Below are 12,147 nucleotides of genomic sequence, written 5' to 3'. Positions count from 1 at the left end.
AAAGAAATACAATGTCCAAACACTGTGACATGCTACTGGAGTGGCTACAAGCCAAAACGGTTGAAATTTTTTAAAGGGAAACTAGTTTTCTTGAAATTTTATTTTATTTTATTTTACTTTTCCTTCTCCATATTTTGGAATCGCATGAGTTTATTTCATAATACTGTTGCATATTTCAGTTTCTCACACCAGAGCAACAATGTGGTATTTGCACGTGTATGTCCAATTTATTTTACTTACAAGTATGGTTTCAAGGTGCATCCATTTACCTAGAAATGTCTCAAGTTTATCCTTCATTATGGCTGAGTAGTACTCCATTTATTAAAAAACTACATCTTGGGTTGGGGATAAGCCATGCCTGGCAAGCACAAGGTCCTAAGCTTGATTCTTGGTACCCCCCCAAAAAAAAGAGTTGATACTTAAAAAAACTACATCTTATATATCCGTTCATCAATTGATGGGCATTTGGGCTGTTTCCAGTATTTAGCCTATTACCAGTTGCTGCTATAGACATCTATGTATATGTATTGCTGTGGTATAATGCTCTTAATCCTTTCGGGAAGATACCAAGAAAGGGAATAGCTGGGTCCATTGGAACCTCTTATTCTAGTTTTTTTGAGTAATCTCCATGCTGATTTCCATAGTAGTTATACCAGTCTGCACTCCCACCGACAGTGGAGAAGGGTTCATTTTTCACCACAGCCCCTCCAGCATTTGTTATCGGTTTATTTCTTGATAAAGCCATTCTTTCTGGGGTGAGATGGAATCTCAGTGTTGTTTTAATTAGCATCTCTCGAATGATCAGTGATGTTGAACATTTTTTTCATATGTATATATTTGCTATTTTCACTTCATTGGAGAAGTGTCTATCATTTCAGATGCCCATTTTTGGATTGGGTCTTTAAATTTGGAGAGTCTGGTTTTGAGTTCTTTATATATTCTAGATATTAGTCCTTTGTCTAAGGAACAGCTGGCAGATTTTTGTCCCACACTGTGGATTGTTTCTTCACTCTGTTGGGGGTTTCTCTTGCTGTGCAAAAGCTTTTTAATGAGATGAGATCCCAGTTGATTCTTTGTGATATTTGCTGTGTGATCGGGGTTTGTTGTAAAGTCTTTGCCTACACTAGTATCTCTAAGAGTTCTACCTGTTCTCTCTTCCAGCAGATTTAGTGTTTCTGTTTTAATATTTAGATCTTTGGTCCATTTTTAAAGAGACTGTCTTGATTTCAATGCAAGTATTTGGCTCCTTTGTCAAAGATAAGGTAGCTAAGTATGTCTAGAGTTGTTTCTGCATCTTCTAATCTGTTCCATTGATCCTTCAATCTGTTCTGTTTTTGCCAGTACCATGCTGTTTTTATCACAGTTTTGTAGTATAAAGTCAGGGATTGTGATATCCCCTGCCTTGCCTTTATTGCCCAGAATTGATTTTGCTATTCTAGGTCTCCTGGTTCAAAATGAATTTTAGGATTGCTTTCTCTAATGCTGTGCGATATGCTATTGGAATTTTGATCAGATTGCATTACATCTGTAGAACAATTTTGGAAGTATGGCCATTTTTACTGTATTGATTCTTCCTACCCAAGAATAAGGGCTACCTTTCCGTTTTCTGATAACTACTTCAGAGTACCGCAGTTTTCAGAGTACTGTAGTTTTCAAGGTAGAGGTCTTTTACTTTCTTTGTTAGATTGATTGCTAGGTATTTCATTTTTGGGGGATGCTGTTGTGAAAGGTATGGTTTCCTTAATTTCTGTCAGTGACTTTGTTGTTTGGGTACCGGAAGGGTGTTGATTTTTGAGTGTTGACTTTTTATCCAGCTATGCTACTGAATTTGGTTATTAAACCTAGAAGTCTTGGTGGATTTTTTTGGGGTCTTTCATGTAGGATATCATGTCATGCACAGATAATGATAATTTAACTTCTTCCTTTCCTATCCTTATTCCTTTTATTTCTTTGGTCTTGTCTAATTGCTCTAGCTAATGTTTTCAGAACTATATTGAATAAGAGTGGTGATAGTGGACATCCTTGTCTTTTTCCTGATTGTGTTTTTGGTTTTTTGGAGGGGGTTTTCCCGGTACCGAGAATCGAACTCATGACCTCGTGTTTGCCAGGTAGGTGCTATACCACTGAGTTAAATCCCCAGCCCCATTTTTCCTGATTTTAGAATGAAAGCTTTCAGTTTTTGTCCATTTAGTATGGTGTTGGCTGTCAGAAGTATTTGAGAATACCAAATTAAAAATTGAATCGCTTTTAGTTTTTAATATGATTTTTAATGTACTGAGATGGTCCAGATCTGTATATAACTGTTGTGTTCACATTGTGATACACTTTTAAGTAGCTTTTTGAAATTGAAAAGTAATACATGTACTTAGTACATACTAACATTTTAGGTGTTACTAAACAGTGCGCAGAGCTGGATGTGGCAGTACACACTTGTAATCCCAGCACTTGGGAGGCTGAGGCAGGAGGGTTGTCGTAAGTTCGAGCCCAGCCTGGGCTACAAAATGAGTTCTAGACTAGCCTGAACTGCACAGTGAGACCCTGTCTCAAAAAGACAAAATAAACAATAAACAAACAAACAAACGGTGTGCAGTGAGTAGTGAACCTCCTTTCCACATAAGAGGTCACACAGTCTCCTCCTCACCAACTCATTAGTTTTATGATACAAAAACAGGTATTTCTTTCCAGAATAGCAGTATTCCTTTCTTTTCTTTTTTGGTACAGTGAACCCTTGAGTTATGATTGGCCTTGGATACAAACAACTAGACTTATGACCAGAATTTTAGGTTTAACTTATAATCAAAGACTTATTATGACCCAGATGCTGCCTGCTTATGTTGTTATAAACAAAGATTCACAATGCTAGAAAAATGTATGTAAGCATACATACGCATCAGTCGGAGCCTGAATGCCTGTGTTTGTGGATGTGATTTTGGTCAGTGTTCTGTATAATTGCTACAATTACAGCTATCAGAATAGCCCTTGAAGAAAGCTAGAAGAAAAGCTTAGGAAGGAAGAGAAGGGAAAGTAAAGCAATCACAAACAAAAAGAAGGCAATTACAGAGAAATATGAGTGGAATTCATGTGACTGATCTAGCTAGCATGTACAGCATGTCAAAATCTGCCTTGACATATTGACAGTCTTACAGAGAAAAGATTTGTATAAGAAAGCTAGTGTTACTAAAGGTGTTACTCAAATTAGTGAAGTCAAGATCAGCAGTGTTAGACAAGGTAGAAAGTCTATTATTATGGATAAATGAGAGGCAGATGGCAGGTTATAGCCTGCCTGAGTCTCTAATTTGTGAGAAAACTAGAGCTATAAATGCAAATCTCATACAGGATAATCTGTCAGTGATTGAAAATGGTAAACATTTTGTGCCAGCAAGGGTGGTTTCTCAGTTGTATTTTTTATTTTGGTTTCTCAATTTTAAAGTGAGAACTGGGTTCATGGTGTAACTAGGCATGGTGAAGCAGCCATTGCTGATGAAAGAGCTGCTAAAATTACATACACCACTTTGAAACGATGACACAGAGAAATGACTTTTGCTCTCGTCAAAAGAGGTGAGATGAAACTGGCCTTTTCTGGAAGAAAATGCCCAGGAGAAATATACATTACCTAGGAAGAAAAGAAAATGCCAGGCCACAAGCCTCTAAAGGACAGGCTGACCTTACTGCTGTGTGCCAGTGTGAGTAGTAACCTCAAGATAAAGATTGTCTGAGTTTATCACCCTGAGGCCCTGAGAGTGTTCGGAAAACAAAGTCAAGAAGAGTAGGCTAGAGGTCATGTGGAAGTCTAATGCAAAAGCCTGAGTAACAAGCGTAGTTTTTCTTGAGTGGATCGAGGAGGCTTTCTGTTCTGCTGTTAAGAAATATCTAGAGGACAGAGGTTTACCACTCAAGGCTCTTCTCATCATGGACAGTGCTCCTCCTGCTCACCATGAGATTTGGAAGAACTGGCTCAAGAATTCCCATGGCTCTCAGTCGAGTTCCTCCCATGTGATACAGTCCTCTGCTATAGCCTATGGGCCAGCAGGTCATAGCTAACTTTAAGAAGCTATACACCGAGGAACTGTTCCTGAAGTGCTTCCAGATGGACTCGTATACAGATTTAACCCTTAAAGAGTTCTGGAAGGAACATTACAACATCCTCTCCTGTGTGGGGTTAATTGAAAAGTCCTGGACCACTGTCTTTCTTAGGACAGAGATCTGCCTGGAAGAATGTGTTCCCTAAAATTATACAGGCTGTATAGAGGAGCCTGAGCCTTGTGTTGTCTGTGTGGTTGGTGACTCGGTCACTATAGCAGTCCATAGGCTTGCAGGTAGACAGTGGTGATGTTGAGGAACTGGTAGGGAACACTTAGAGGAGCTATCTACAGAGAAACTTCAACAACTTCTGGCTGAGCAACAGAGAATGGCAGCTGAGGAGCTTTCTAAAGAAGAGAGGGAGTATCAACAAAATTCTTGTGAAATGAAGTCTTGGAAAAAATGGGCAGAGCTACAGACATTTATAGAGAAGACCCACTCATACAGAGAAAAAGCCAGTGGTTGCCTTCACTTAATGACTATGTGATGTAATACTGCAGAACAGAGTTAAAGATAAAACAGAACCAGACAACATTAGATCAATTTTTATTTCTGAAAAGGCTGAGACGTAGTGAGTCAGAAGCAAGTTCTAGTGGACTGCAAACCCTCCCAAGGAGAGAAAAGATGCCAGAAGCCCGATTCCTGATGTTCTTATAGAAGGGGAGTCTTCTTCTAAACAATAACCACCTTCCATTTCATCCTCCCTTCTATAACTTTTTTGGTAAAAACAGGAAAATTATTGGTGTTTCTGGTAAATTGTGCACATTATACAAACCCTTTTTATTATGAAAAGCTTAGTTAAGGGTTGCTTTGGGAGGTTTGGAATACATTATGGGTATTTCTATTATTTTTTGTGAAAAAAAGAGTCTTGAGTTACAACCAGCCCTCGTGAATGAATTGCGTTTGTAAGTCAAGGGTCCACTGTGTTTTAACAGAGGGCCTCGCCATGTAGACCAGGCTATCCTCAAATTCATGGCATTTCTGCTGTATCAGCCTCCTGAATGCTAGGCCTGTACCGTCACACCCAACTTCAAAATAACATTATTCTTTAAAAGTTTGACTTTTTTTTTTTTCTCTGAGGTAGGCTAGCCTGAACTTGTGATCTTCCTGCTGGATGTGTACGACCACTCCGATCTTTACAGTTTTTTGTTATTTTTATGCTTAACCCTGAGTTTTATTATGTTTGGCAATAATTATGTGTTCTTTTGTAGAGCTGGATATTATTTGTAGTGGAAAAGGTATGTCTTAATTGTAAAAATTATATATGCATTTCATTCTAAAAAAAAAGTATTGTTAATGGTGCTACCATGTTGGCTGACAGAAAGAAGGAAGCTATGTCTGTAGTGTTATAGATTAGTTCTTAAAAAAATGAACAACAACAATAACAAATGCAGCCTCTTCGTATGGTGCATTACGGAGACATTTCTTTCTTTTTTGTGGAAATAGGGATTAAATCCAGGTCCCTCATGTAGATACTAGGCAGATGGTCCACTGAACTACATCTTAAGTTCAATAAGTGCACTTTCTTTTTTTTTTTTTTTAATTTTAAAGAGTAAAAGAAGGATAACATAATAATAGGGGGGGCTTACCAAATTACAGACAGAGTGGTAGGAAATTATCAATGGTGATTGTTTTACATATTGTTATCTACAGGATAGTTTCTCAGGAAAACAAACAGACAAGTAATAGTGAGTTACAGACAAAAGAGGTAGGAGATTATCAATAGTTGTTGTACTATACTTTCGTATCTTCAAAGTGGCTTCTAAAGAAAATAGAGCTATACATGAGTGACCTATTGAATAATCATTAACTATCCTCAGTGGTTGTTGTAGGAAACTCATAATAATAAACATACATCCATTTACGAAAGCGAATAGGAACAATACAAACATTACAGAGTTATGGATAGATTAGTAGGAAAGTATCAATGGCTGCTGTAATACATGGTGGTATCTTCAAATTGGTTTCTCAGGAAGACAGAGATACGCAAGAAGGATCTAACAAGTAGTTACAGCCTAAGGGTTGTCAAAAATAGCATATTACCTCCTCACCAGTGACTCCTGTCACTGAGGTGTGACGGTTGGAAGGAAGGCCAGGATTGAAAAGAAGGACCGTGGGGCTGGGGATTTAGCTCAGCGGCAAAAGTGCCTGCCTGGCAAGTGCAAGGTCATGAGTTCGGTTCCCGGTACCGGAGAAAAACCAAAAAAAAAAAAAAGAAGGACCGAGAGACTTGCACCTGTGTCTAGCAACAGGCTGTTTCGTTGTTCCTCCATAGTCATGATTACCCAGGGCTCCTCCATGGAGATAACAGTCTGGCCAGAGGGAGAAGGCAGAGTATTCCCTGGGTCCTCTCATTCCTGCTGGACTAACTGGTAGGATGGGTCTGAGCTCTGGGGCCTCCGCTTCAGAGGGCAGACCAATCTCCAGTGGTCACCTTTGCATTCAGGGCATGGCCCAGGGGGCCTCTTAGGGCAGTTCCTCTTGAGGTGGCCTGGCTTTTAACAGTGGTAGCAGATGAATGCAGTTGTCGAGTTCTTCTTGGGGCCCCAGGAATCATACTTAGGGTTTATTTCTCTTAGTGCTACAGCAAAAGCAGCTGCTTTTTCTCAGTCTCTTTGTTTTCTCTCCTTGGCCTCCTCCTCATCATGGCTATAGAATACTGAGGAGGCAGTTCTTACTAACATCTCAAGTGAGCCATCTGGGGCGAAAGCCATTCTTTGTAGCTTTTTCTCTCCAGCCTCCCATTGCATTGGGACCCCACAACCAGTTAGTATCCTCTCCCCAACCGTCAGCACAGGCAGCAGGAATTTTGCTGCAGACCTCTCTGGAGCTCCACATGCTCCTCCACCACAGCCTGTACTGTCAAAGGGAGAATGGCTTCCAGGGGGTATTCCCAGGTATTGTGCAAGGTCCTCCTGGTTTACAGCTTCCGAATGGCTCTCGTGACCCCAGTCCATAGGACCTCTGACTCCTGGGGCTTAGTCTGTATTCTCATGTTCTCCGAGTCCTTGTTCAGCAGCTGCTCCTCTGCTGACTCTGGACCTTTCTGGTTCCCAACAGCAGGAGCAAGAGTGACCCTTTGTGTGGCATGTATTCCCAGGGGTTTCTCCATGTTGGAATGATTCACCCACGTCCGTGGGTGGGCCTCTGCAGCCGGTGCATGGTGGGCCAATTGTGTCATTGTTTCTCTGTGCCATGGTAGTTCTCAATTGAGCGGCGGCCGGCCTGAGGGCCAGTGTGCACCAGCGCTCCCCGCTGCGCGGCTTCCCGGGCGCCTGCGAGGCAGGGAGCTGGCCTGAAGACCTGCGATCCCCGCTGCAATAAGTGTACTTTCTTAATAGAGGGCAGATATCATGGCAGAGATAAAAATCCTTTCCAGATTTGGAGCTGGAAAGCAAAACTCACATGAATCTTTGAAATAATTTTAGGGAAAAATATTTTCTTAAAGCTCACACATTAAACTCATAAGTCTCTATGCTGTTGGTCACATGTAAGAAATTCATATCTATTTATTTGATTTTTAAGGAAATTTGGCCATGATGACAGTGCTAAGGATAGTGTGTCTAAAAACAGACCACAATCAGAAGAGACTAAAACTAAGATTTAAAGAAGGAAGGTTTGAGGACTTTGAAACCTGGTGTTACTTATAATTGTAATATAACCTACTTACATTTTATATGTGGAAAAAATTCTCACTTAAACTCATATCATTTTCTCCATAATATAAAAATCTAGTATACAGATGCACGTAGGGAGAACATACTTGTTACAGTTTTAAAAGAAAAGGTAGAAGAGAATGATAAAAGAATCTACATTTTAGTTTCCTTTTGTAATACTAAATTTTTGAGGTAATTTTCCACTTACTAAAAGAATTGTCCTACCCTTTGCTGAATTTCCACTGTAGGTTTAGTTAGAATGAGGAGGACTATCTTCAGTTGGAGTAAGCTTTTCTGAATTTCTAAAAGTAACAGAATCATTAATATCACTCCCTTTGCTTCTGGCACTTCTGCTCTGCTTGAACTCTGTGGAATTCTTGGAAGGTTTAGATTTCTTCAGCACTTAGAGTCCCTAGAATGTCTTCCTTCTCACCCTGAGGCAGAATGCGGATTTTGCTAGCTACCGAAGACCATCTATTTTATTATGGTTATGTGAACTCATTTATCTGTTTCCTATCCCACCTAATTTTAAAAATAAAATCATGGCACCTTTTATAAGTATATAATATATTAATACATTTTGAGTTTTTGTAGCTAATATGTTTAGTAAATATAAAATATACATACATTTTGTTAGATTTGAATATTCAAAAAATAAATCATTTAATACCATTTTAATGTCAGATTCCAAATCCTTAGGAAATAGAACTAGGTTGTATACCTCAGGCATACTTGCTTAACCCAATGTTTGATAAAGCTGTTAGTAAATTTGATAAAGCTCTGTTTCATTACTGAGTATATGCACCAAAATTACTTCACTGAAATAAATGGAACGCTGAAAATTAAGAGAAATAAAACTAGAAGAGTAAATAGAACAGTTTTCCATTTTTGTGAACTAGAAAGAACTGATAGCCTTACTTAATGGTTTACTTTATATACTAAAGTGATATCCTTTTTCTTGTGAGTTTCAAAGTCACAGGAGCAGAAAGAATAATCACCTTCTGCAGCTCTAAGTATACACAAGCAGTCTTGTTTCATCCGTGCTCTGCTAGCCTCAGACCATTTTGAAACAGAACCTGTATATCAGATAAATTTTATCCATAAGTTTTTCAGTTTGCTTCTGTAAAAGCATCCGGCCCACATTTTTCGACATGTACAGTGATTTAATGTGCGATCAGTGTATTATGTTAAGCAAAACAGTTGCCTCTGGAGCAAATGAACTCACTTATATTTATAACTCTTCCTTGACTGGATTTTTTTCTCTGAATTTGACACTTACCGTGCTTGGGTTCTCATCTTTTTTCCACTCCTCCACAAGGGGGCAGATGAAGGAAGAGCGAAATGAAGTTTAAGTGAACCTGGTTTAGGTCTCCCTATTGGGAACTGAACATTTTGGAGGTGACTTTTCAGGAACAAGCAGTGACTTGTTAAAACAACTCAGTGCCCCTCCTCTCTCTTCAGAGAAAAAGTGTTAGCTTTCTTAACAGGGATAACAGTCAACTTTTAAAAAATATTTTCCAGAGCATTGTCACAGGCTTTAATTTTCTCTCTGTTTAATAATTTCCCTCTAAAAACAGTGATTTGAGATTTAATGAAAATATAACATTTGAATATGTAAATAGCTTTTATAAACTATAGTCTACAGCTCAGAGATTTCTGTAGTTGTGGCAAACTCAGGGCCCGCCTGGGCTTAGTGAGATTCTGTTATGTGTCCCCACCCCCACCCAAGAAAGGAGGGCTCCTCCTGGACGAGTGCAAATGTTGCGCTCGGCAGTGGGAGGGACACAGTGATTGTCCTTATCCCCACACGGTTCCCTTTTCTTAAAAGCCTGAGTTACTGTGGCATTGTCATTTTGTGAATTATGAAGACCTACAAGTATATGATGGTTACTTTATTTGGTCTTCCATTTGAAGCATGTTTGGTATTGAACACCTGAATATCCTGTAGGTTACTGTCTAGTCTGTGAGAATTTTAAAGCATCTAAACTTCTGTGCCAACTGATTAGTTCTTTGTTTGGACTTGACACTGATCTGGGGAATTTTTTAATGCATGTTTATCCTTCCTGCTCTTCATTTTGTTTTTCCAGAGAGACAGAGATATTGCCAAAAAAAAATGTATACACACTTCAGGAAAAGAAAAGTAGTACGATATTTTTTCAGCAGATAGTGTTATCCTGGTATGAGGGACTCCAGAGGACGGCGTGTGTCACAGAAAGCGCACTGCACTGTGGCCCTTAGAGAAGAGATTGAGATTGCGTGTGCGGCAGTCTCCATGAGCAAGGTTGCCCAGCAGCAGTTTGCCATACATTTTATGCCACCGCCTTGAGCACCTCTTACAATTGAAGAGGCCACAGGTAAATTGCAGGAATCTCAGGCTGTCTCCGTAAATATAGTATCAAAATATTTATACAAGTTTTTCTCTTCCTGAAGTGTATATATTTTTTGGTAGACTCTATATATAATTTTTTAAAAAAACCTCATAGTTGATCTGAAGCCCACATTTTATATCTGGAGTTCTAGCTGTTGTAAGATATTGGAGAGAAATGACGGGACAAACTTGCAGAGATTATTCTGTATCTGTTTATGTGTTTTGTAAGTCATGGTTCTTCCTTCTGTTGTCATTATTAAAAACTCTGATTATCAATTTTCTATATCCTTGCAGCATGACACATAATTAGTATGAAACTATCTTACATTCCTACAGGGGTTTGTTTTTCAGCAGTTAATGCCTTTTATTCCTCAGCTTCATGCATGAATTATGTAGCATATGTGAAGAGGCTTAAACTGTTTCCATTACATTCTTTCTGCATGGCTCCTGTTATATTTAGGGTATACTTATACTTTGGACAAAGTAAGAATGTTATTGTTGTTGACCTTGACATCAGATAACTGGGCAGACATTATATAGCTATGTTTGAATCCTCACAAAATGTGCTGTTGAAGCCAACAGAGTCCTGGCGGGAGACTCTTCTGGACAGCAGAGTTATGGAACTTTTCTTCACAGTAAGTCTTAGTCTTTATCTCTGGTAACAAGAGCTGTGGGGAAGAGGGAATGCCATTGCATTTTTCCTTAGTAAAACAGGACAGACTGCTTTTCTCCCCTGAACCCTTTTCATCTATTTAAACAAAAATTGCATTGAAAGGTTCTTGCTAATTTACAAAAATATTATATAGAGGATTTTTTATTTTTAATATAGAGGATTTAATATCTTAGAGCAGAACGTTTCAAACTTGTTTAATGTCAAGACCCCTTTATGTTAATCTTAAAAATGGAGGATATCAACTTTTGTTAATGGGGATTGTAGTTATTATTTATTCTATTAAAAATTTAAACCAAGGAGTAGGAGTTACCTTATTGGTAGAGCACTTGTATAGCATTTTTGAGACTGGTTCAATCACCAGCACCAGAAAAAAAAAAGTCCCCAAACTGCAAACTGAAAACATTAAAAAAAATTATTAAATCATTAAAACATAGCAATAAGAAATTTTACATGGTAGTATAAAGACTTTTTACATTATAATTAATGAATAACTTTTTGAAAACTTCATGAGAAGAGTGGCATTTTTTACTTTTTGGTTTGTTTTTCTGTGTTTTACAGTATTTGCAGATCTCTAATGTCAGGTTTCATAGAGCACAGCCAGACTCTCCTGTCTGCTCTGTATTCAGTTTGTACTTCTATCGCGTCCTCTGGAAAACTCTACTGTATACCGTGAGGCAGAGTGGAAAAGCAGATACTGTCTTAGTATTACCATGAATAGTCTCGCTTTCACAGTCAGCAGGGTGTTAGTAATCTTCAGGAATCCCTGGGCCCTACTTTGAGAGCCGCTATTTCAGAGTAGTTTCTTACCGTTCCTTTTTATTTTATTTGTGTGTGTGTGTATGCTGCTGAGGATCAAGCCCAGGGCCCTTACATATGCTAGGTAAATTCTGTGTTACTGAGAAGAGTGTATTTTCATAAGACTTAGATTAAATAATATTCAATAGCATTTTACTTTAAGTACGCGTTAAACAGTTGTTTTATTATTGGCTGAATAGAAGTAAGAAATGTATTCCCACATTTGCCAGTGAGTTTCCCCAATAGCCTTAATAAATACATGCCTTTGTGTGTGTCTGCCTTGGCTGGACACTGATTTGCAGGGTAGGATGAGTATGCAAGTTACATATAATGACTCAGGCAAAAATCCAAGTAAGACCAATTCAAAGAAAAGAAGGAAGCATTTTTGCCTAATTCCAACTATTACAATTTGTTTGTTTTGGTACCGGGAATCGAACTTGGGACCTTGTGCTTACCAGGCAGGTGCTTGAGCCACTGAGCTATATCCCGGCCTCTTACAATTTATCTTTTCATGTTTTTTAAAAGTCTTATACGTAAGCCTTCCAACTGCCTCCTTTTTTTTTTTTTTTTTTTTT

General features: G+C 38.6%; 1 protein-coding gene across 3 annotated transcripts in view; it reads left to right on the top strand.

The window, feature by feature from the left end:
• The window catches only part of Xpo4 (exportin 4), a 98,435-nt gene that overhangs the window by 51,290 nt on the left and 34,998 nt on the right, over nucleotides 1-12,147 (top strand). For all 3 annotated transcript variants that reach the window (XM_005406312.2, XM_005406313.2, XM_013505464.1), the window contains exon 7: nucleotides 10,627-10,739. In XM_005406312.2, the coding sequence (XP_005406369.1) occupies nucleotides 10,627-10,739 (113 nt within the window). The remainder of the gene's footprint in view (nucleotides 1-10,626; nucleotides 10,740-12,147) is intronic.

This window comes from Chinchilla lanigera, unplaced genomic scaffold, assembly GCF_000276665.1.
Source record: "Chinchilla lanigera isolate Chin_1 unplaced genomic scaffold, ChiLan1.0 scaffold00096, whole genome shotgun sequence".
In the NCBI taxonomy this organism is placed as follows: domain Eukaryota; kingdom Metazoa; phylum Chordata; class Mammalia; order Rodentia; family Chinchillidae; genus Chinchilla; species Chinchilla lanigera.
The sequence above is the reverse complement of the archived record's forward strand: the minus strand, read 5'-3'. Positions and strand labels throughout refer to the sequence as shown.